This window comes from Condylura cristata, unplaced genomic scaffold (genome assembly GCF_000260355.1).
Source record: "Condylura cristata isolate star-nosed mole 26May11 unplaced genomic scaffold, ConCri1.0 scaffold00009, whole genome shotgun sequence".
NCBI lineage: Eukaryota > Metazoa > Chordata > Mammalia > Eulipotyphla > Talpidae > Condylura > Condylura cristata.
The window spans coordinates 46,069,860-46,096,454 of NW_004567110.1; the positions used below are offsets into that span (position 1 = coordinate 46,069,860).

Genomic DNA, 26,595 nt, shown 5'->3' on the forward strand with positions numbered 1-26,595 from the left:
TGAAATAATTTAAAATATACTTTGGCCACAGCCAAAGTATTTTGGGTTCTGCACTAAGATTTCTGCAAAATTTTAGAATCAGTGTGGTATGCCTGCATAACTGGTACCTATATAGAAGATCACACAGCCTTTGTAGCATGAATACATTAGATGGGATAGAGGAAGGCAGTCTGGTGTTTTAGATAGGGTCACAGAAACAGAGACATTCATATTGGGACTAAATGTGTAGAGTCAGGCGTTGGTAGGGACTGTGTTGGGGAATGTGATAGATCTGCTGGTTAGTGAGATTTTGAATCATCAATTTGAATGGCCTCCATACTCCTGACCACATCAAATCCAAATTCTTTTAAAGAATTTATGCTACAGTTACTGCCACTTAACACAGTTTTGTCCAGCAGACGATAACTTACCCAAAACTGGAATGCAAGTAGATTAAATTTCCAAGAAATCAAAGTTGTCAAAACCAGAAAATAGACTACTAGAATAGTAGTATTCTAGTATTAAAAAAGGAAGACCTGAACATGAAGAAGTCAGGGTAAAAAGTATAAAAAGACATTTGGAAAATCCCAGGAATTTTTCCCTTCTAGGTTATGAAGTTATTTGGAAAAGTATAAAATTACATGACTATATTTCCTATATCACTTTGATAATTCAGCAGCAGCAAGTGTGATGTTAGTTTCTTTATCTCACTGGGTTGCTTTTGTTTTGCTTAGTGAATGGAGGATCTTGGTCTGGAGAACCTCCTAGGCGCAACAGCCATACCTTCAACTGTCGGATGTTGGTAAAACCTTTACCTGACTCAGAAGAGGAAGGTCATGATAACCAGGAAGCACATCAGAAATATGAAACTATGCAGTGCTTTGCTGTTTCTCAACCAAAGTCCATCAAAGAAGAAGGAGAAGGTGGGCAAAATTTCTGGATCCTTTGTGTCTACCTACTCCCGTGCAACTTCTTCCACACTTAATAACCTAAACTTACTGGTCACACAGAGGTAAATCTGGAGGCAGTTTATTTACTTTGTATAACAATTGTGGGGATAAATTCAGTTTTTAAGTCTCTATAATAGCCCCATCCAATAGAAGTTTCTGCAGTGCTAGCAGAGTTACATATCTTCATTGTGCAACATGGTAGCCATGTGTGGTTACTGAGCTTTTGAAATATCCTCAGTACAATGAGGACTGATTTTTCTGTTTATTAAATTTGTACTTAAATAACAAGTGACCACCTTCCAGGGCAGTTGTGTTAGTGGTTGACCCTTATAGAAATTCTAGAATCCTCAACATATAATGCTAGCTCTTTTTTTTAAAAATGTAGTTTTTAATTTATATTTTATTGGTAAGGAAGTAATAGAGCTGTCATAGGTGATACATAATTTTCACAATTAAATTTTAACATTATATGGAATATCAAGTGATTTTATTCACTTTTATACAACAGAATAAGTGGTGCTAATTCATCCATCTATGATAATACTCTAATGCAATATAAAGAAAATAGAGCAGGGCTAATTTATGATTCTGTTCTATATATTTAATTTTTTTGTACATTTAAAATCTAATTCTGGTTGTTAGCACAAGAAAGCATAAGAGTAGGTATTCTGGGCCATGGTGTGCTATAGTTTAAATTGTGGCTTCAGGAAAGTTTTATATGATATTAGGCAAATTATTTAAAACTTCACTCTTTGATTTTCTCCACTGTTAAATGGAGATAATGTTAGGACCTGCCCTGAAGTTATTAAGAGGATTAAATGAATTGGTAGCCTTAGAGCAACTAAAAAGATATCTATCTCGTAGTCAGTGCTTAAAAATGTAACTTTTCTTATGTTGAGAATAAAGGTTACGTTTAATTTTGTCATCCCTGTTACTGGTGGATTTATTTAAAGAAATTCTTTCCCAAATTTAAAAGTAAGCAGTCAAAAATTATACACATCAGCTATGCAGACTATTTTTTTAACAACCCTTTATCCACCATTTTTGAAATTAAAAGGACTACGCAATGTGCTCTGCATGCTGCAGAGATAAATAAAACATTCCCCTGTTGGCCAGAAGTGAACGCAGAGGCATAAAACAAATGAAATGGAGAAAGGAGCAAATGCTTAGCTTGGCTCTGGGAGAAACCAACCACAGCCAGGACTCTGAACTGTTGGCCATGTGTCTGCTCTGGCCCACGCAGCTCTTTCAGGGATTGTCTGGATATGTGTCTAGAATTCATTTATGTTCTTTGTTTTAAATTGTGTGTTGCCATTGTAGTTGCATTTACATAGTTTGGTAGAAGGTGTATATTGTTTTTGCTATCTCTGAAGAAGCAAACCCATGGCAAAGCAGAGCATCCGCTACTGGTTTGCAGAATCCTTGTATTATAGTGTAAACTAAACTTTGTCATTATTAGCCATTTGAACAGTGGGGCTCCATTCTTTTCATCAGTGGAGGAGATGGTTTGTCAGATGTATTATGTGGCTTCCACCTGCTTCCCATTTCAGTTGAGGAGAAAATGTAGCCAGTGAGTAGCAGAGGTACATTGTGTTCTGTCACTCTTCCCTTAATGAATTTACAAAGTTGTGTTATCATTAATAAATCTGACTTTGACTCCCTTAAAAAGACTAACATGATAACCTTAAATGTATTGATTGAAGATCTGCAGTCCTGCTTGATTTGCGTGGCAAGACGAGTTCCCATGAAGGAAAGACCAGTTCTTCCCTCATCAGAAAGTTTTACTACTCGCCAAGATCTCCAAGGTAAATTCTCTTTTCAAAGCTGACAAAAGAAATCATTGTAGAATGCTTACATATTTGTAAATGCAAGGAGGTCATTTAGAAGACTGTCATAATGCTGGACCCTTATTTTCACTGTCTGCCCTTTTCATCCATGGACTTGTGCTCTCTAGTCTATATAAATAAATTGTTATCCTTTTAAAATTTCATTATTTCTCTAAATAATATGTCAGTATGTAGATATGCTGCTCTCTGTTATTTAATAGGCAAGATCACTTCACTGGATACCAGCACCATGAGGGCAGCCATGAAACCAGGCTGGGAGGACCTGGTGAGAAGGTGCATTCAGAAGTTCCATGCACAGCATGAAGGGGAATCTGTGTCCTATGCTAAGAGGCATCATCATGAAGGTAAATATGTCCACATGATGCTTTTCTGAAGTTAATTTTTGCCAACTTTCTGCTTTCCTGTGGAAGCTTTCTCTGAAACATTAACTCAAGTTCTCCTTAGGAGCTGCTGACTTTAGTTATATGGACTTGCATCATCTGACCTAGACAATGTTGCCACCTGAGAGAACCTTTTTATTTCTTAAAGATTTATTTATTTATGCATACAGAACTGGGGTACAGGCCAGAGGTGTAGGGGCAGTGAGAGGATTTACCAGAGACAGAGTGGGGAGCAGAACAGTCTGACCGACGAAGTACACTGCTGAGGAGAGCAGCGGGCAGGTCAGGAGAGGTCTGTGGCGCCATGTGGATCACCTCCGGGGTGGGGATCGAGTTCATGCTGAAGTGGCTTTAGCTTCTTAGTGCTGTGCTTTAACCTGCTGTGCCACCAGGGAGCGAACTTTTAATGGGAAAACATGTATGACAGAAGAATAAAGGAGTAGAGAATAAAGGAAATAGAATAGGAGATAATAATTTCTCAATGATACCAAGGCTTCTAGATGTAAAAGAAGACATAATGAGGCCCCACCTAATATCAAAAGAAATATTCTCTGAATCACAAGGTAAATCTGGAAGATTTGCAAACCCAGGTGAATTTCTCATAGAGTAACAGTGAGATCCCAGGCCTTCCTTCCACATAGGGATCACAAAAGAGCTCCCCAGTGTTGTAGAGGCCCAAAGATGAAGTGTTTCATCTAGGGTCACATGGCTCAGAAAACAGCTAAGCCCTGACTTTAGATATTTCAGTAATTATAACAGGCTTTATTGAGTGACTGGTCTTTGACATTGTCCCTCTTCACATTATCTCGCTGGTCTCCCACGGCATGCAGAAGTAGGTAGGACTAGGGCTCCCATGCTGTAGGTGGGGATCCTGACGCAGGTGAAATTAAAGGCTCATGAGCATTGAGTTGGTATTTTCACTGGACTGCCCATGCTGGCAGACTCTTCTGTACTACGCCCAGAATTCTTTCCACCAAGTCATTTTTCCTCAAATGCATTCTAGACTTTTGTTAAGTTGAGAAAAACATAAGAAAATTCTTTCCTTAGCACTTATTAAGTTGGGAGAAGGAGACACTTTTTCCTTCTCCTGCCTCTAGACCCTCATAGGCACTGCTTGTTGGGCAGGGAGCAGTTGCTAGAGGTGTGGGTTCCATGTGGGCTGCCAGAAAGAGGTCAGAGGACTCTGACGGTCTGGGTGCAGTGCTGTGTGTCTGGTGACTATGCTTGACAGATTATCTGCATCTTTGCAGACTCTCATCCTTGGCCTTTTACCAGTGGTATTTGTATGTTCAAGTTTCATGCTATTAAGAGCCCTTACAACAAAGATCATATAGTAATTAATGTCTCTCCCATTCCTTTAATTTTTCCTCACCTTACTTGTCCGTTACATCATATATATTAAATCTTATTTCTTAAAAACAGATGCATAACCCAAAAATATGTATCTTCCAGTATTTTTCTTTCATTTGGAATGTTTGACAGAAATCAGTGTTTAACCTACCATTTCAGTAGATCTGGTTTAAACTAAAAGGAATAATAGCAACAAAGAATAAGAAAGCACCATGAGCAGATATGTTCAGGTTCCTCATAGCACTGCCCTATCATTAGTTTTGTAGCTCTCTGATTCCATACAAAAGGGTCTACACAGAGTTACCAGGCAGTGTGCTAGGTTTAAATGAATGGAACCCATTGAAGGGAAACTCGCAGATGTAGGAAATACATTTCATCCAGATGCATGAAATAGGTAAGATCTGCATTGAATAAAAGCCTGCTGGAAGGCTTTGTTTAACTATAGGAGCTTCCTAAATGCATTCAGGTGAATGCTTACTCCTCCTATCTTTGAAGCAGCGATGTTTGATGTAGACCAAATGGAAATGGAAAATCTTCAGAGATCACAGCCAAGGTCAGATAAAATTCTGAAATTAGAAGCCATTGGAAATAGGAGTCCTATCATAACAATGTTAGGAACATACTTACTGTGCAAAGCAAAATACATATATATATGGTAATTTATTTCCATTACTGCCACTTCAGAGTAACTTCCTGCAACAGTTGATGGCAGAAAGTAACACCTAAGTACCACATCTAAGTGAAATTGAAGAGAGGGTTTTATTAGAGAAATTGCTTAGTGTGAAATTTTTCCAGAAAATCTGAATCAACATTAAATGTCAGTGTCTCCTCCAACCCCCATTTCTCTCTCTCTTGTTGTGGTACTTCTGTGGCATGGTAAGTGTGTTTGGTCACTTTGGGGCTAGCTATTCAGCCCACAGAATTTGTGCTGAGGATTATGTGGTAGAAACATGGTGATAGTCTTCAGTGGTTTAGGAGTATATGACTCCTTTTTACTAAATTGAAACTTTCTTTTTAAATATGCAATATTTGAGTTTTAACATACAGTTGTACTTTAAAGCTACAAAAGATGCATCTGAAGTTTTATTTTTAGAGAAATTACATTAACCTAGTTAAATTGTGCTTATTTTCTGCTGTTGCCTTGAATATGGAAACATCTGACTCTATACTGAAGTTACGTCAATTCCATGTCACTAAAATTTATACTGTCATTGTTGTTTTTAGCATTTATTTAGCCCTTTTTCTCTGAAAATACTCTTCTGATTGTTTATCTTTTACTTTCTGCTGTCCTGACAGAGAAATAATTCTCTTTATATACTGAGAAATACAGAATTGGGGAATATTAGAGTAAGATGAATTGGACAATATTTAACATCAAGATAAATATTTGGAGAATATATATGAGCTAATAAATTTTACTGTAGCATTTGTATTAATATAAAGGAAAATTAAAGACATTGTACATTTTAGATGTGTCATGTCTACATTGTATTATTTTCTAACATGTTAAACAGATCATTATAAAGCTAATCTTGAGTTTATAAATTGTACTCTGGTTTGCCAACATTGTCAAGATTTTTCAAAGCAACATAGGTAAGGGATCCCAGCTTCATTTTAAAAATATGTACCAAATTTATGGGTATTTTGAGTGAGAAATAAATGTGCTTTTACAAGTTTATGGTGTTTAGATGCCATAAAATACTGCTTTTTTTTGCTGTTGTGAAAAAGTTACTTTTTGATTTGTATATATTTATATAGATTGCCAGATGCTATTAGGGAAATTTTAAACTTGATGAAATTATTGAGCATTATGTCTTGTCCCACTCCACCATCCTGTTGTTTTTCTAAATGTCATTTTTTTTTCCCCTTGCAGTGCTGAGACAAGGATTGGCATTCAGTCAAATATATCGTTTTTCCTTGTCGGACGGCACTCTTGTCGCTGCACAAACAAAGAGCAAACTCATCCGTTCTCAGACTACTAACGAACCTCAGCTTGTAATATCTTTACATATGCTTCACAGGTAATTCTAGCTCTAAGAAGTCATTGCCCTTCCCAGTTTTGGAGGAAATGTTACAATAGCAACAAAAGAGTGTCTGGGGCTTGTTAGTGTTTCTGTTGATCAACCCCACACATGTAAAATACAAAATTAAAATTGTTCTTGCTCGTTGGCTCAATGAGTTTCTGTTAATAGCCAAGTAGGGATATTCTTTGAACTTCAGCTTTATTACTAGTGAATTTTAAAACCTAGCTAGAAAAACACAGACTGGCACTAACTTTGCTCTGACACTACTCCCTCTTACAGTTGCTAGGGGTGACCTGGGTAAGAAGGAATATTCAGAGCATGGGATGATTTCTGTTCTGGTGTGTTGGAATCTAAAGCTTGCAAATGTATATACTTAGAAAGAATATTTTAGATCTTTGTGCTACAGATTAAGTTAACTTTCTGACCTTAGGTTAAATTGAAAGGTAACAATGTTTCCATAAAAAAATAAATAAAGACAATTGAATGTTGATTTTTAAATAAGTACTGCAAATTGTATTGTGTTTTAAAGCACAAACCTAGGAAAATAGTTGCATTTTGAGTTATATAAATATTTACATACATAAAACTTGATGAGAGGTACTCTAATGAAAGTGTTTCATTTTCTTACCTTTCTCAATTATTTACTTTTCTTATTTAGGAAAGAAATAATTAGGCAGTCCTATTTGCCAGCTGTTAATAAAACTGACCTCAGACTGAAGCAATTTGAATGTGATTACAGATGTGCCAAATTTCACTGCTTCTCAACTGAAAGCTGATGTTTGACAATTTGTGAAACCTGTTTTGTTTGGATTTGTGAACACGTTTGGTAACTCAGAGCAACTGCCAAGGCTGCAAATTAAAACTATAGACCTTGGAAAACCATCTTGTTCTGAAAACTTGCTTTTAGTCATTAGTCAGGGAGAGGATAAGAATTGTCTTGGAATTAGGGGATAATATCACTACTTAAGGTCACTCTGCAGCTCCTACTATGCATGTTGTTCCCTCCTCTACGGGTTTTGCTTTAACTTGCAGGGAGACCCCAATAGGGACCTCTGTTAGACAAGGTCATCCAGTTTTGAATACCTTTGGTAACGTCACTGGGGTTAGAACTCACAAAGTTTCTAATCCTTAAGGAACACGTTATTTCCCTTTATGTTTGCTCTTCATCTTGAACCAAGCAGTATATATCAGTGCTCTCCAAGTTTATTATTAAAATTATATTTCAGGCAGATAATTAAGGTAACTACACTCATTTGGGTCGTTTCTTTAAGACACTATCAGCTGTCAGTCATTCATGATGACATACCATTTAATGTGGAAGACACATTATGTAATTGGAACCCCTTTAATGTCTTGTCTCCAATTTCAATATGGTATAGTCAAATTTAAACATACACCCTTGGTAAAACCGCAGACATCTTAATCAGTTGACTGAAAAACATCCCTCTTGGTCCCAAACTCCTGCATGTTCAGTCTTGGTCATAATTGCAGATTGTTTCATCAAAGCATTATCTTTCCTTTAAAGAAGAAAGGCTATCTCATTTGTTAAAATTGATAACAGCTAGCTAAGTATTTTTCCTTTTATATTTCTTTTCTTCGTTCTACAGAGAGCAGAATGTGTGTGTAATGAATCCGGATCTGACTGGACAAGTGATGGGGAAGCCATTGAATCCAATTAGCTCTAACAGCCCTGCCCATCAGGCCTTGTGCAGTGGGAACCCAGGTCAGGACATGACCCTCAATAGCAATATAAATTTTCCCATAAATGGCCCAAAGGAACAAATGGGCATGCCCATGGGCAGGTTTGGTGGTTCTGGGGGAATGAACCATGTGTCAAGCATGCAAGCAACCGCTCCTCAGGGTAGTAACTATGCACTCAAAATGAACAGTCCCTCACAAAGCAGTCCTGGCATGAATCCAGGACAACCCAACTCCATGCTTTCACCAAGGCATCGCATGAGCCCTGGAGTGGCAGGAAGCCCTAGAATCCCACCCAGTCAGTTTTCCCCTGCAGGAAGCTTGCATTCCCCTGTGGGAGTTTGCAGCAGCACAGGAAATAGCCATAGCTACACCAACAGTTCCCTCAATGCACTTCAGGCCCTCAGCGAAGGGCATGGGGTCTCGTTAGGGTCATCGTTAGCTTCACCGGACCTAAAAATGGGCAACTTGCAAAACTCCCCAGTTAATATGAATCCTCCCCCACTCAGCAAGATGGGAAGCTTAGACTCCAAAGACTGTTTTGGACTTTATGGGGAGCCATCGGAAGGTACAACTGGACAGGCAGAGAGCAGCTGCCATCCTGGAGAGCAAAAGGAAACAAATGATTCCAGCTTGCCCCAGGCTGTCAGCAGTGAAAGATCTGATGGACAGAACAGACTGCATGACAGCAAAGGACAGACCAAACTCCTACAGCTGTTGACCACCAAATCTGACCAGATGGAGCCTTCCCCCTTATCCAGCTCTTTGTCGGACACAAACAAGGACTCCACAGGTAGCTTGCCTGTTTCTGGATCAACACATGGAACCTCGCTCAAGGAGAAGCATAAGATTTTGCACAGACTCTTACAGGACAGCAGTTCCCCTGTGGACCTGGCTAAGTTAACAGCTGAAGCCACAGGCAAAGAGCTGAGTCAAGAGGCCAACAGCACAGCTCCTGGTTCAGAAGTGACTGTTAAACAAGAGCCCGTGAGCCCCAAGAAGAAAGAGAATGCACTACTTCGCTATTTGTTAGATAAAGATGATACTAAAGATATTGGTTTACCAGAAATCACCCCCAAACTTGAGCGACTGGACAGTAAGACAGACCCTGCCAATAACACAAAATTAATAGCTATGAAAACTGAAAAGGAAGAGATGAACTTTGAGCCTAGTGACCAGGTAAGTTTTGTAATGTCTTCTCCCAAGTAAGCTAACCCATATCCATTAAGAATTTTCTCCACAGGGGTATTAGCTAAAAATAAGCCTCTTCCTTTACTGTTCTCACCCTGAAACAGACTTAATTCTCACTGTAGCTGCTTTTTTCAAATCCTTTATCTAGGAAAGTGTTCTATAGCAGGGGTCACCCAACTTGTTTTTGGTAAGGGGCCAAATGGCCACGCAGTCCCTGTCACAGCTACTTACTTCAGCCATTGTCATGCAAAGGCAGCTGTAGCCAATGTGTCAGCAAGTGAAAGTGCTTTGTCCCAACCAGAGTTACAAGCACTGATATTTTAATTTTATACAACTTAATGTAGCACACAACATACTTCTTTTGATTTTTTCCCAATTAATGAAAAGTGAATCCATTCTTGGACCATACAAAAACGGTGACAGGCGGGATTTAACCCCCACGCCAGCTTACTTTGTTGCCTCCTGTTATAGCAGATGCCTGAAGCCTGAATTAGAGATGGTCACTTCTTTGCAACTGGGTGTGATCCGAACAGACTTGATTGAATGATTTCTTATTTACCCTTCTCTCTTTTAAAGATCAGAGTCTGACTGTCTTTCAGACTTAATGGAGATCATCTTCTTTATAGTCTCAATCAAAACTAATTAATGGTGAAGAAATTTTTAGGCCTCTGGTCCAAAAATATTTGAGTGGATGGTCAGAAAGGAAAGGTTGCGTTTCACTGGATCTCTGATATTTAAGCCATCCTGTGTTGATTCAAAACTCAAGCTGGGGGTTATAGTCTCTGTTGTTCTTGTCTGAAAACCTAATTCCTACTCAAAATCATTTTCGATGATACACAAAGGAGATGACAACATCACAGGGAAAATAATAAGCCACTTCATATTTTTCTTCATTTAAAAAATAGTTACTACTGACATAATATCTTAGCATAAGGTATTTCCTGAGGAATCAATACTTGAGTTAGTGATCCAGGACTTCAGCCTGCACCCTCAGCTCTCCCTCTAATCCCCTGCACACTGCCCTTACTTGAGGTCATTTAAGGCACTGTGTGGGCCAGTGGTTGGCCTATTTGTCCTTGAAAATTTTATCACCATCTTCTCCGAGTAGTTGTAGACGGGGAGAGAGGAGAGAAGCACCCCCTTGCTGTAACTGTGAATTCCACTAGGTCCAGATCCTAATCAGGAAAGTGGAGGCCACTTATGCCTTAGCACTGGCCTCCATCATGGTTCTGAGCACTTCACGGCCTTTGTTTCTTTCACTTAGATGTCTTGACAGCTGCTACCATTCCGCTAAGGCAGATATGATTCGTCAAGCCTGTGAGCCTTTCACATGGGAAACTGCCTAGTTATATAAACATTTTGGGTAATTAATCCTCAAACTTCGATGAAAGTGTTGTTCTATAATGCTGTATAGTCATCAGATGGGAAGCTGGCATCTCGGCAGAAAACTAATAGCAATGTCTTTAGTAAAGTGCCACATAAAACCAAATTGACAACTGTAAATGTTTTAATCTTTTAAGGTTTGCTAGATTAGAATATCCAGAGCTAGTGGCAGTTCAGAGTGGCAGGCACAGATACTGTCACTCAGTCTCTTGACACATGCTAGAGGGCAAGATGGTGACTCATGAGGTCCACCTTAGCTTAATGGCTAAGTGATGGGCCCCTCCCTCCATAAACAGAATTTATTTCTATCCCATGCCTGAGGCCCTAGGGAATTAAAGGGTCAGGGAAGGGGGATACTCTTTGGCATTCCTATATTTAGATATTTGAAACACTAACATCAGAGATGTTACTGGTGACAAAAGAAGTTTTTTTTTAAAAAAAATGAAGTCCTTGAGTCACTTGTAGTTTCTGATTCTCATTTAGGAGATGGTTTTCTAATCAAAATTATTTCACCTAGAGAGCAGAAAGCCCAGCATGGAATGAGCGCAAATCTGTTATTTTTGGGTGAGCCAAAAAAATAGTGCACACACATACAGTATTTTTTTCTTAATGAAACACAGCCCCTGGTCTCACCCTCCATCCATTCCCATTTTAAAACTTCACCAAAAATACTACTTCAGAGCAATTTTAACATCAAAAACATTGCAACTTGAAAAGAAAGGTTACCACAGGAAGTATGCATTACCTAAATTTAGATCAAAGCTAGAATGACTTACTTTAAAGGGAAAAAAGCAATTCTTTCACCTCTACTCTCCTTCACTATTCCCAAGTCCAGATTAATTGTGGCTCCTGTTAACTGCCTGCACATTTACTGAAGTTTTATCCATTTCAAGGGAATACAGTTTTTGTGTGTGTGTCAAGTAAACTATTAAGGAGCTTGAGCTGTACTGTTATTTTGACTCCGAAAAGAGCCATTAGCTGAGTGTGTGTTTAGCCTATCACTAACTTATTAAGGACGGAAGTATTTCAATGGCACTGTTAAACCTAAAATAGCATTCTTTACTGGGTATTTAAACAACAGTTGTTTCTACAGCATTTCGTAACCAACAGGAAACAGTGGCAGAAAATTTCCAATGTGTTTACTGACTTCTGAGTTATATACTTACTAGCATAATGGAACATGACCAGATGATACTCATTCTTTCTAATGCTATAGGGAGGGGCACTGATGATAGCCCTAGAAATAGCTGAAAAAGAATCTTCATTTTTTTTTTTTAAAGATTTATTTATTTGTACATACAGAACTGGGATACAGGCCAGAGGGTCAGGGGCGGTGAGAGGCTTCACCAGAGACAGAGTGGGGAACAGAACAGGCAGATCGACGAAGTACACTGCTAAGGGGAGCAGAGGGCGGGTCAGGAGGGGTCTGCCACGCCATGTGGTCACCTCCGGGGCAGGCGGGAATCGAACTCATGAGGAAGTGGCTTTAGCTTCTTAGTGCAGTGCTTTAACCCCCTGCGCCACCAGGGAGGGCCCACAACTCATATTTTTTAAACTGGTAGTATCGTGAAAATCTCCCTACAAAGGTAAAATTGTGTTGTCATTTTTCAAAACATTATGTTGGGTAAGTGTAGTAACATTATCTTTTTTACTTAAAATTTTGCAACACTTTTTTGTAAATTATTAGAATACATGGGCTATTAAAATGCATGTGCTCTTTATATTTGCTTCAGAAGAGAAGTGAATTTGACACATGAAAAATTCATAAAACCAGAAAAATGAAAAATTAAAGAAATCAAGTCTAATTTTCATTTTGTAGAACTTTTATAAAAATCTTTCTGACTCATTTTCTGCCTGAAATAGTTTAACTATTCAAATTGATGTGGCTAATTTGAGCATTCAAATAGATGCCTAAGCAAAACTTTGAAGTATCTTGGCAAAGCATTTTAAAGGAAGGCATTAATCTTTTTGTCTTGTGAAGAAATCTTGCCTAACAAAGTGGATAGAGACTAGAAGAACTTTTGATGAGAATTAAAGCTTCCAAAATTTGATCAGTAACTCAATGTTATTACATCCCTCCCTTTCAGAACTTACATGACTACAGAAGAAAATGTCTTAGTCATCGAATTTTCTTGCTAAACAACCAAAAGGACAGGGGGCATGTGATTCTGAACATGAACTTCTTGAAGAAGAATGTTTAAAGTAAACTGAAGGCAGTTAGAGTAATCTTAAATGTCTACTCCAAAAATTAACAAGCAAGAAACACGGGCAAGGCATTATTTTCTGTCGTAAGGAAAGTTTCATAGTGCATTTTTCTTCGGTTAGCTGAATGAAGTTAATGTCCATAGTTATGGGACTCCAAACAACGAAGCCTTTAGAATTTCCTCGCGTTCTTAAGTTGTATTTTTAATTACCTGTCAGAACTAGACTATGAATTTGATCACCTAAGGTGGCATAGTGAAATTTAAAACTCAGGCTTTAATACATGCTTTTTAAAAATAATCAGGAGGGCCCTCGCTGGTGGTGGAGCAGGTTAAAGCACAGTACTTATAAGCCACCCACAGCCATTGCAGCTTGAATTCAATCCCTGGCCAGCGAGGTAACCCACATGGCAAGACAGACCTCTCCTGACTGCCCTCTGCTCCCCTCAACAGTATATTTCAGTCCATCTGCCTGTTCTGCTCCCCACTCTGTCTTTAGTGAATCCTCTCAACCACCCACCCCCGCAACTCCGGGCTGTACCCCAGTTTTATATGCAAATGTAAATACACCTTTTTTTAAAAAATCAGAAAAATTAATAAATTTTAAATGTCTAATTTATTAGAAATAAAAACAGTACTTTGATTCAAGCTATTCAAATTATTTATATGTAGAGCATTATATTTACTTTAAACTCTTATTAGACATGAGCAGATCACTAGAGAAGAATCATCAGGCCTATCATTAGACTCTTTCAAACTATGATACATAGTGATTTTTCTTTTCAAGACTGTTTCTCTTAAAGGCTTAAAGTTTATTTTTATTTTATGTCAAAAGGTTAAAGGTATGAAGAAAAGGGCAGATTGTAAACCCAGACTGTTGTTGATCTATATTGTAAAAACTTTTATCTAGGATTGGGACAAATATAATAGTACCCATTGAGAAAATAATATATTTTTATTATTGTTTTATATAACGTATATTTTTTATTGGATGTTTCTCATCCAAGAGAGTCCAACAAAGCTTTCTTAAGAAGCAATATGTTATAGCCTACCTCCTTTACCATCACCCACAGTGTGTGCCAAAGTCCACTTCTTTCCCTTTTATTAATTTTCTAATACTTCAACATTGTTCTTCCTATTTTTACAGTACTTGATTTCTCCCCTCAGGTGCAGTCCCGGTAATTATCCCACCACCACATCACCTGTGAACCATCATTTTGTCCCTTGGCTCATCCCACCTCTGTTTTGATCTAAGGGCTGCTTTTGAAAATAGTCTACACAAAGCAGCATTGTAGTAGGGAAACTTGGTTTCATAGGACAGCCGTAAACTTTACAGTTTATTAGAATCTCTTATCTCTGTTGCTATCTTCATGATAACAGCCATCAGGATATTTATCACACATTTTTTAAAGAACAGTTAGTATGGTTAAAGGAATTCATCACACTGCCTGAGTGTTCATTACTGTGTTCCAGGTACTGGCCTGGGATAGCAATAAATGTTTAAATGTTTATACCTTATGTATTTAACAAAACATGATTTATAAGGAAATCACTTTACATGTACATTATACTTAAAATCATCTGTATGCATTCAGGAGAAAACGATTGTTTAGTCACATGAGAAGTTTTGCCCACTGTTCAGCTCAAACAGCATATACCCTAGCAGAATGATTATAAAGTAAGTGACAAGAATTTACTGAATTTTGATTCCCTCGTGGTTCTCACAGTATGAAAATGGAGCCACTGGCTTTTAAATTCAACTAGGTGCCTAAAAGTTATTTAGGACCCAACCAAAGAAGCAGTGATTTGCTTTCACTCTAGAGGACAAACTGTGTGTTGCCTTGTAAGAGGATATATAGAGTGCGGTGCCTTCCTCAGGAGATTTAAGGATCATTTTGTCTGTTTATACTTTAAAATGCTAACTTTGGAAACTGTTATCTATGATCTATCTTCCCATTATCTGTTCTTTTTTTAGAAATGAATAGATAAGCTAACTAAAAAGTGGTCTTATAATTGCTCTAACAGAACATTAAGAATTCCTGGAAAATGAATCTCCATCTTCTTGCTAAGCTGGTTGACTGAACAAGAATCGAACAAAATGTCACTTTGACTTAACCCTTACAAACTTGAGAAATATGGCCAGAACAGGAGTATAGGTGCTTTGGTAGTGGGTGTGGTATGGTGACATACATTTGAGAACCTATGAGCCTTTCCCCCTAAATTATATATAGGATTATAAACTGTTGTTACCTTAATAGGGGGAAAAAAAAAAAAGACTTCCCTGGTATTGCATTTGCCATAAACTGCAAAACCTTAGCAAATTTAGCCTCTTTGAGGGGAATAGGGATTATACCTAGAATATAAACTAAACCATTCTGCTTTAAGTAAGTCTCATGTCAGATGTAAATGATTTCATTTGAATTGCCAGGGTAGCCAAAGGGTTGGTCAAGGTCAAGGATTCAAAGTCCATCCAATGAAATTGCCTAACGTGTTTTTCTACCTGCATACCAAGGGAATCATTTTTAACACTTTCTTCATTAGAAAGTAAGCTAGTATGTAACTTAGTCATTTCCTTATGTGATAGGTACTGCTTGATTTTAAATACTTGAAATATAGATAGGTTCTATTTAAAACAATCTAAAATCTGAAGAAAAATTCAGGAATGGAATAGTGATGATATTTATCTTATTATTTTAATGTTGGTAATTGAAATGAAATTATTTTTAAAAAGGGAAAAGTTCTAAGAAATATGTTTGTGACTTCTATGAAGTCAGGTGAATAGAGGCTGTGTTTAAGGACAACCCATTTCTGTCTTTCTTCCCTGCATTTTGTCATCTAAGCTGGTAAGTGACTGAGAAAGCCAGTGTTACTTGAAACTGAAAGTGCAAGCAAGGAAAAAACCACCACCCATTGAAAAGACTCATTCATGGTTATCGAATTTATTTTGTATCTAACCTCCTCCCTTTATTTTTTTAAAGCTTTATTTATTTATGCATACAAAACTGGGGTACAAGCCAGAGGTGCAGGGGCGGTACAAGGATTTACCAGAGACAGAGTAGGGAGCAGAATAGATAGATTGACTGAAACACACTACTGAGGGAAGCAGTGGGCGAGACAGGAGAGGTCTGCTGTGCCATGTGGGTCACTTCCCTGGCCGTGGATCAAACTTGTGGTGAAGCAGCTGCAGCTAACTTCAGAGTGCTGTGCTTTACCTCTTTGCACAACCAGGGAGGGAGGGCCCTCTAGGCAGCCCCCCCTTAAAAAAAAAAAAAAAGTTCTGATAGAGTATAAATTTTTGCACCAGTCTTTTTATTTCATGGAGACACTTAACCACAAACCCTAGGTCTGGGCTCTTTAAGTCTTAATACATAGTTAATTAGAAATGCATATACTTGTGGTTAATTGGATAATTAACATAAAATAAAGGAAGATTTATACATTGCCAATAAATCACAATGCTGGAAGAGAGCTTTCTAATTCAGTCATCTTTCTTCTTACAGATGAGATTGAGGACAAGAGATTAAATTGTCCTTTGTCAATTTAATTTGTTTTAAAAGATGATCAATTAACTGTTCAGCCTGAAGTACACATACATGTACACACTTTGACTGTGCTGTCCTATACTAGTTAGGCCTGTCATTGCAAATGGGCCAGTGGTGCCCACTCTTGGAGTGAACTGGATAAACTCTTCTGTTTGTTAACTGCAGCCTGGCAGTGAGCTGGACAACTTGGAGGAGATTTTGGATGATTTGCAGAATAGTCAATTACCACAGCTTTTCCCAGACACGAGGCCAGGCGCCCCTGCTGGATCAGTTGACAAGCAAGCCATCATCAATGACCTCATGCAACTCACAGCTGAAAGCAGCCCTGTCACACCTGTTGGAGCCCAGAAAACACTGCGAATTTCACAGAGCAGTGAGTATGAGATCCTGATGGTTTTGCCAAGAAATTCCTGTAGAATCGCCATCAGCAATAAGGGTTATTAAAATCTGATGCAAATAGCTTAGTCACTTCAAGTTTTTTGTGGTCAAATAGCACCATCTACTGTCCTGTCCTTCAAACCAGTATTAAGCTTCCCAACATTTTCTTGCAGTTAATCACCATGGAGTGAAATTGACCTACCTAGATAAAGTTGTTTAAGTGATTGTCATATTTCTCATAGGTTTCTGCTTTCAGAAATAGAATTTAAGACACATTTGATGCATTTTAATATCTAACAGTATAGAATATATAAAATTAGAGAATTATGCTGGCTTTTAAGTATAATGTACTATTTAAAAATTTCTTCTCAAAATCCTTAGTTATTATATGTTAAAGGGCTACCCACATTATGTCCTATTTCTTAAGAGTCCTCAGTTAAATAGCAGTTCTATAAATAACTTTATTGAATAAATGTTTTTTGGCTGCATTGTAAGTTTAGTTTGATGTAAAGAAGACTGTAGACTATTTTCTAATATATAAAATTTAATATGATACTTTTTAAAATTATTTTTACTTTATATATTTATAAGTTTAAGATAAAGTCTTTCATTTTTATTATAAACATTTAGTTTGTAAACCTGATAGGTACCTGACTTTATCCAGTCATTTGACAAGAAGAAAATAATCTTTCCTACATGAGGGCCATAATTTGGGGAAAGTTATTCATGAACAGAATCCATAAACAGAGTGATTTTTCCCCTCTTTAAAAAAGGTACAGTTCTCAAATCAGAAATGACAGTCAACCAAATCACATATCTTTAATTATTTCTCAAATGATTCCTGATCTTTATAAAAAGGATAAAACAGAGATGAGTTTTTGCTGGTTACCTCTCAGACCTGCCTATTTCTTGGCAAAGGGAGGGTCTCCTGGACCATGTGAAGAACGAAACAAACACACGTATGCTCATAAACCTGAGGACCTTCTGAAGGGCTGTGGGAACTCATGGTTCTCCTCTATCCGTGCCTCCTAGTGGCATGAGATTAGTGAATGGTAACCAGGTAACTCAATCTGAGGAAATCAGATATATAATTTTCATTCCAAGTCTTAATTCTTCTAAGTATTTTATATCTGTTAAGAACTTATTTTTGTTTTCTTTGAGCTATTTCATACTGTTAATATACTTAAAAGAAAATAAAGTACTTGATATTATTGGGTTTTTAAGTTGTAATTCATAACATCATTGTATCTTTAAAGTGTAATGTCTTCAATGTACTGGTTATTATCTATGTGATAGTATAGTACTATGTGATAGTAAAGTCTGTTGGTATTGTGCTTAGTATCCAATAAATTTTTGTGAAGTAACTGAAAGTCTTCTGTGCAGAATTTAAAGAAAATAGATTTGGAAAATTAAATAGGGCCCTAGAACTTTGATGTAATATTAACTTCACATAACAGTGTTCATACTTAAAGATTTTAATTCCAGTGAGAGTAGCCACTTGTAAAACCTAATTTACTCCTGAGAAAGTTCAGTTAAGAAATGGTTTTCTAATATTAAAACCACATATATTGTTTGGATTCATGGAATGTTCATAGCTTCATAACTGTGAGAAAACTTGAGTCTTAATTTCCAATAACATAATATGTGAATAAAACCACATTAGTGGTTTATTTTTAGCAAATTAAATTGAATATTAGAAATTAGTACAGAGGAGAAAAATAATAGACTTTGTTTCAAGTTCGAAAAGCATTTAGAGACTTGATTAGCTGCATTTTTGGCACTGCATTTTTTTTTTTAAATCTGTGAATTTGTTTTTTATTTAGGCCATTGGTCCCTGATGTGATATATCTTTGTTATTTTACAGACCACATTTTCCCTAAAAACTACCTGTTAGCTTCTTTTCTATTATCCTATATTAACCTTCAATTTTCATTTGTTTTCTCCTTAGCTTTTAATAACCCACGACCAGGGCAACTGGGCAGGTTATTGCCAAACCAGAATTTACCACTTGACATCACATTGCAAAGCCCAACTGGTGCTGGACCTTTCCCACCAATCAGAAACAATAGTCCCTACTCAGTGATTCCTCAGCCAGGAATGATGGGTAATCAAGGGATGATAGGAAACCAAGGAAATTTAGGGAACGGTAGCACAGGTAAGGGCTCAAATGCACTGTTACTTTATTGGTGGGTTCTTTGACTAAGTCGGTATTTATCCACATCAAGCTAGTGGAATATTTAAATGGATTTTTTTTTTAATGTTAGAAACTAACATTTGAATGTAAGAAAATTCTATAAATTTTTACAGTGAGAGTGGCCTATAAAGCAATAAAAAGCATTTTGTTCTGTCATCATTACAGCGCAAAGTTTCTAATCATTAATGCTATTTCATTTCCTATTCTAGATTGTAGTGATATGTGTAAAATAAATTGATACTTCCTAGCCTACGATAATCTGCCCTCATAATCCCATTGTTTCCTGTTGGTGATTTGTGTTTCGAAAATTTCAAAATGAAAGTTTAAAACTCAAGCAATCTTTCATATTTATAAATGAAGTTTCTCACTCAGAAAAATATTTTTTAAATGAATTTTAAATGGTAGTACGTCAGGCTTAATAGTAACTGGTCTAGGACTCCATTTTTGAAGCTGTGTGAAGTTGCCTGTCATGTAGCTTGTACTTTGACCTGCTGTAATTTAAGGTGTCTCAACCTGGGCAAGCACATTTCCTAAGTGGTCACTGCCATAGCAGCTACTATATTCCCAAACATTCATCCTAATCAGGCTAGAAATCATTCCAGCAGCACTGATTACTATTACACTGTGGCTCGTAACATCTATTTATCACAGTTTATAGTAGTTTACTGAGTTTTCTAATGAAGTGTTGCTCGCAATTTATAGCTTTCCTCCTTTGTCTGTATGAGGTACTAGATCACAAGGTTCTAGAGAACAAGACACTAAAAGAAATAGAGATGATGAGAACTTATACTTTGTAAGTGCTTAATTTTTTTAATCATATTTGTAGTCCCTGTATATGCATCATATTTAGATATTTGTAAGTGGGAAATGTGATAATATGTCATTCTAAAATAATATGTTCATTCAGTAAATACTGGTTGCCTATAATATGTGCAGGGCACTGGCTACTTTGCTGATATACACATTCACAGAAAACGCCATATTCATTTCGTGCTACTTAAACACTTATCTACACTTATTTTTAAGTATTTTATATTATTTTAAGTATTGACTTATTGAAATAAAATGCTGACTTATATAAATAAAAAGAAGCAAATTATTTATTAGAATTAACTCTTCCTTAGCAGAATGCAGGAAATTCTGGGTTCTTTAGGGCTCTGAAGTAGCAATTTGGGAGATACACCTATATTCAGAAGGTGAAGGTGAGAAAGATCACACAATCCCTGTGTTTTGTTTCCAAGGAAAGAAAAAGCTTGAAAGAAACTACTCCACTCTATAGTTGGACTAATATTGTTGAATTACAAATTATTTTCCCTTTGTATTTTCTAAATTTTCTGTAACCTTGTCAGATTATTTAGTAAATAGAGTTTTAAAAAAAATATGATACCTATTTACCTATCATACTTTGCATAGTTCAAATCTATTCTTAAAATGGTTTTCTTAATACTTATTAATATTCTAATTTTTTAATCTAATTACTTTTCACCATTAATCATCTTTACTAGTGGAATGAGAATACATACCCTCTCCGTTTCTTAACCCTAACTATTTTAGATGTTTATCATAGTTAAAGTAAATGAAAGCAAGCCATGTTTTCAAAAGCAGAACCTTTGTGCATCCATCATTAAGCACTTGAAATTGAAGGGTTCTCATTTGTGGTTTTCTCCTCTTTAGAATATCAAGTCTTAGCAAATATTTGACTGTAGCCAGCATCCCAGGGGCCAAGCCAGATAAAACAAAGACTTGATAGGCTTGTCAGTTTTGTGCTCTAACTGCTGTATGTGGCCAGAGCACTGTTAACAAATATCAAAGGATTTTTACAAATCTGTCTGATCCCATCCTAGGTCTATATATCATGAGGAATGTAGTGATTCTGCTATATTGAAGTAGGAGTTTCCTTGCTATGCCCTTGCCTGTAAATATACATAGTAAATATCAGAAAGATCCTGTAATTTCCCCATGTTTTAGGGGCACCCTGTGTCAGTTTTGAAGCTTACAACAAATTAAAATACTCTGGCAGAAACTGAGGGATTTAAAAATCTGACATATGCTTCATGGGATTTCCTCTGTGATTTTGATTTATAATTAGAATATTGATTATCAGTTTTTACCTTGTTCCTCTAAGCTTCACCTCCGTTTTGGAAAGTAAAGCGTTGACGTGTATATCAGCTAATGTGATTCACTTCCTGAGGAAGGAAGTTGGGGTTATCCACATGCCACAGCACCTGCTTCTAAGTACATATGGGAACAATTTTAACAGCTTTTCCGAACTATAAAGAGTGTAAGTCCATGTTGTGAAAAACTTTGTAGTAATTGCCAATTCTTACTTCTTAGCCACTGGCCCACGTCTGTCACAATGAGGGAGTTGGTTGTCAGACAGTGTATAACAGAATGATTGTCTTGTACAGAGTAAGATCATCTGGTGTTCATACATGCTGAGTATGTTTTCAGTTACTTCATCTCTCAGTTTTCTTTGGCTTGCCTGCAGGGATGATTAGTAGCAATGCTGCCCGACCCAACATACCATCTGGGGAATGGGCACCACAGAGTTCTGCTGTGAGAGTCACCTGTGCTGCCACCACCAGTGCCATGAACCGGCCAATCCAAGGAGGTATGATTCGGAACCCAACAGCCAGCATCCCCATGAGACCCAACAGCCAGCCTGGCCAAAGACAGATGCTCCAGTCTCAGGTCATGAACATAGGTAAGGTGCTTCCAGTACTTTTTGCTTTTATTTCTACCCTTTCTTGAAAAAGAGTAACAACTCCCTAAGTTTCAAGGCATGTTCCTAATTTGCAATTTAGATGCTGAGATGGTGGGATTTTGCTGGAACTCTGTAACAGATTCATAGAATCTTAAAGCTTCTCCAGTTACTTTTATTTTTCACATTTAAGTCATCTAATTTCAGCTTTGGGAGGGCAGTAAATTAGTGTCATGCTATAAATGTTGTGTACATAGTATTTTTAAAGGTGTATTTCAGCGATACAGCATTGGTTCCTAACTCTGGATGATCATCAGAGTTATCTCAGGATCTCACAATGCAGACTCTTGGACTAGTACCCTAGACTATTAAAACAGACTCTTTCGTGAGAAACATCTCATGAAATGTGAGGATCACTAGAATTCTATTTGGATAGAGTTTACATTATTAAAATTAATTGTCTGGTACATTATATAATACCATCTGTATGAACTGTCCACAAGAGGTAAGCATGGGCAGCAATTAGATTTATGGTTGCTTAGGACTGTGTGTCAGGGGAGAAAGAGGGTGTGATACCCGAGAGTTTCTTTTGGGAGGAATAAAAAAGTGTTCTAAAATCAATTTTTTTAATATACCAAAACACACTGAATTGTACATGTTTAATGGTTGGATTGTATGATGTGTGAATTTTATTCAGTAAAACTATTATTTAAAAACTGGCTTATGTAATTCATATTTGTGATTATTTGCTTAATCATTGACATACTAACCTTCCTCTTATCTTGTACATTAGCATAATTCTGATAAGTTAATGTTTGTGTACTTTTTCTTATACTTAGATATTGCACAATGAATAAGAGCTAAATCATCAGTGGAATGATGCCAGGGTTGTTTTGACAAGATAATGCAGAATTCTCATCCTGCCTCTGGCATCAGTTTTCTTACCAAGTAATTTAATTGCTTAGTGTATTTTGGCTTTTGTTTCTGAGAGATGACATTCTACATTGAAAGTGTTTTGAATTAATTAGTAGTTACCAAACATAAATTTATATAATTTGAGGCTTGCACAAAAAAGCTAAAAAATGGGGCCCTTCTTGGTGACACAGCAGATTAAAAGCACAGCACTAAGAAGCTAAAGCCACTCAGCATGAGTTCGATCCCTGCCCCGGAGGTGACCCACATGGCTCGGCAGACCTCTCCTGATCCCCTCAGCAGTGTACTTCGTCAGTCAGTCAGCCTGTTCAGCTCCCCACTCAGTCTATGGTGAATCCTCTCACTGCCCCTGCACCTCTGGCCTGTACCCCAGTTCTGTATGCATAAAGAAGTAAATCTTTTTTTTTTTAATTGACAAGATTTTCATGTAGATTTAACTAGGAAACTTAAAAAATGTTAATTCATTTACTTAAAATTATAATAAACCCCTTATATCCAGAAATGTTAATTTGTCCTCAGTCTTTCTTCACTGAAGCACTCCTGACTTTTGAGGTTAGAATAAGGTGCTACTTGCTTTTTTTAAGGAGCTGAGTTTCTCCAATTTTTAATAAATTTTAAAATACCAAATAATCTAACATAATGGAAGACAGATGTACATACAGTAATAACAAAATTTACTTGAAAGTTTTTACTGGTCATTACCTTTACTTTGAAAAGAACTTCCAAGACACTGACATCTGAGTTATCTGGGCCTCCACTCTGCTCCACGTCACTTAGTGCTAATAGCCTTCTTCACTCTCATGCTGTACAGGAGGGTTACAAAACTTGCATGCTGTCTGGTTTACATGTGGATGGTCGGAATAATGGAAGGTGGAAGCAGATAGGAGAGTCTAGCTTTCTTCTATCAATCCAGACATTTAAGTGATTTGCAAAAAATCTATGACAATCCATTTTTAAAAACCTTGTTTATGGTGTTTGCTTTTATAGCACATATTCTAAAACTGAAATGTTGCAGAGATGATTAGCACGGCCCCTGCCGATTTGTGAAGCAATCCATGTAGTTTTAATTGCCTCATTCTACAACTCTTTGATTATGAACTATGAAGTCATAAATTTCTAAAAATAACTTTTACCTGAGACATGAATATATTAAATGTGTTTAATAGTCTGCCCCATCTCAAAAAAAAAACCTTCTTTATGTTACATAATAATGGTCTTATTAAGACTTTTATGAGGTTATATTTTTCAATTTTCCATGTTGAATTTCCAATATAATAGCAATAAGATTTAATCTACATGAACAAAAGATTTTGGTTTTTGTTTAAAATACTGTAAAGGGGCCTAAGTGCAGAAAGTTTGTGAGTTGACCTAGATATTTCCAAAGTGAGTGATCGTCTTCATTTATTTCTTTTATTTATACTTCAAACCAAAACTTGTCTTCATTGTTTGTTTACTTATTTGAAGATGTCATCATTGTTTTTACCTCATTATTATTGCCTCATTCTTTTTCATAAAAGTCAGGTATTGCACTTTATATTACATAGCAGAAATAGCTGCTTCCCTGATTACAAGCTTTGAGACTTTTTTTTCTTTTTTTAGGGCCAACTGAATTAGAGATGAATATGGGAGGACCTCAGTATAGCCAACAGCAAGCTCCTCCAAACCAGACTGCCCCATGGCCAGAAAGTATCCTGCCCATAGATCAGGCATCTTTCGCCAGCCAAAACAGGTGAGTCATCTTCACCCAGGGGATCCAAGAAAGTGGTTCATGAGTTATAGGCATAATGGTAGAAGTTAATCTTTCCTTTCAAATACCTGGAACCTAACCCATTTTCATGTATGTAAACTGTATCTACTGGGCAAGTGGTATAGAGGAAGAGGAAATACAGAAATCAGACCTTAGGACTACCGTCAAAGAAGGAACAGTTTAGTTGGTACCTTAATAATGGCAGTGTGAGGTAGCAAGCACTATGAATGCCATAAGGCAGATGAACTATATTTGAACTGAGATGATTGGGGTAGGTTTCAGAGTCTTAAATAAAAGGTGTCAGTTCAAGAGGTAGAGGTTATGAGGAAGTCCAGTCAGCTGACAAAAGCAACATAATCAGAGGCCTAAAGTCACAGAAACAACACAGTAGGCGTAAGGTAACAGATTAGGCTAGTGTTACGTTAACTATATTTTGCTACATTACAAAATATTAATAGTAAAAGGCAGTTTCAGAAGATCTGTCTTGAAGAGTAGTTAGAAATAGAATAAATTTACATAGCTCTTAAATACCAAACCCTGAAAATTCAGCTCAGGGCAGCGGTTTCAGGTTGACCCTTTCACTTTGCTGAATCACAAAGCCTCCTGCTCTCTTCCGCTCTGTGGGTGCAGGTACAGCTGCCACCAGGAGCTCAGGAGGTTCAAGTTTTACCTCACAGCAGTTTTGTTTAGTGTTTACCACTTTGAGAGTTTCATTGTTCCCTCCAAAGATAACAGTGGGGTGGTGTTTCATTCTTTTAGCAGAGCACAGGAAGCAATCAATGCACAGGTGATCTTGAAACCCAAAAGATGGTGCTGCTTGGGGGGTATGGGGGAGGATCCTGAGTCAAGAGAGACAGAAGCCCAAGCAAGAGGAGGGGTGTGTTGAGCTTAAAAACTATAGCATTGTTTTCTAGAAAGCAAACTTGTTAGAAAACTTCAACTGATGGAAACTGACCCTGAGGCGCCTATGTAAATAAATGGTTGAGATTGGAGGTTTAGCAAGGGCCTGACTAGAGATGGATGTTTTCATTTTTCAGGGAGCATCCTTGTCTAGAATTATGTAAAAATACTCATCAAATTCACAAGTGATAAATTCCAGTGATTTCTGAAATTCGTTAAGTGTAGAATACATTTCCAGAACATTTTTTAAAAAATGCAGATTGTGCCCTTCCTAGTGGCACAGTGGGTTAGAGCACAGCACTGCAAGCTAGCCGCAGCCGCTTCAATGCGAGTTCAATCCCTGCCGGGAAGATGATCCACATGGCGCGGCAGACCTCTCCTGACCTGCCCGCTGCGCCCCTCAGCAGTGTACTTTGTCGATCTGCCTGTTCTGCTCCCCACTCTGTGTCTAGTGAATTCTCTCACCATCCCTGCACCTCTGGCCTGTACCCCAGCTCTGTATACATAAATAAATCTTTAAAAAAAAAAAAAACACGCAGGTTGTTACCTGGTAGCCTGGTAGAGGCCTGTCAGAGGCGTCATGATTTCATCATCGTCAGGCCTGTAGCTCAGAGGTACAGCTGTGCCACGTCCCCTCTATATCAGGGCGCAATAAAGGACTCAGGGAATACACTGGTGTTTTTGAAAAACAAAATAGCCGATGACTGTAAGCCCAACAGTAGGAAATACGGGGGAAAAGTTGAGAACTAATTATTTCACTCCAAAGATGAGAGAAGTGATTTAATAACTATCTTAATGAGCTAAAGAAGCAAGCATACTCAGCAGCTGGAAGCTGCTCATTGGGGGGGATAAATGTTTCCCAAGTCCTGGTGTGCCAATAGACCTCCCCCGGAAGCTCATTAAAGGGCAGGTCTGGGCAGGACCTAGGTTCTGCATTTCTAACAAACGCCTAGTAGTGCCAGCACCACTCGCCCTCCCACTTCATCTGAGTAGTGGAAAAAAAGGAACCCCACCATCTGCCAGTGGACCTCCTCCCAGACTAGCTACACAGGGCCAGTGCGCAATGCCCTTCACTGGTTTGCTTGGCAATGGCATGTCAGCAGTGCACTTGCAGTACTGTATGGTTCCAGATCCTTGAGTTTAATTTCATGGTATCAGTGAATGTCGTGCTTTTTTTCCTAAGCATGTTTTTTTGGA

The 26,595-nt window shown here is 37.5% G+C and overlaps 1 protein-coding gene across 2 annotated transcripts in view; it reads left to right on the forward strand.

Annotated features, from left to right (window-relative positions):
- NCOA2 (nuclear receptor coactivator 2) overlaps positions 1-26,595 on the forward strand; it is a 174,856-nt gene that overhangs the window by 118,686 nt on the left and 29,575 nt on the right. For both annotated transcript variants that reach the window (XM_004679812.2, XM_012723016.1), the window contains exons 6-14: positions 714-902; positions 2,633-2,734; positions 2,977-3,120; positions 6,380-6,527; positions 8,138-9,407; positions 16,711-16,918; positions 18,872-19,078; positions 21,606-21,821; positions 24,351-24,480. In XM_004679812.2, coding sequence (XP_004679869.1) covers positions 714-902; positions 2,633-2,734; positions 2,977-3,120; positions 6,380-6,527; positions 8,138-9,407; positions 16,711-16,918; positions 18,872-19,078; positions 21,606-21,821; positions 24,351-24,480 — 2,614 coding nt within the window. The remainder of the gene's footprint in view (positions 1-713; positions 903-2,632; positions 2,735-2,976; positions 3,121-6,379; positions 6,528-8,137; positions 9,408-16,710; positions 16,919-18,871; positions 19,079-21,605; positions 21,822-24,350; positions 24,481-26,595) is intronic.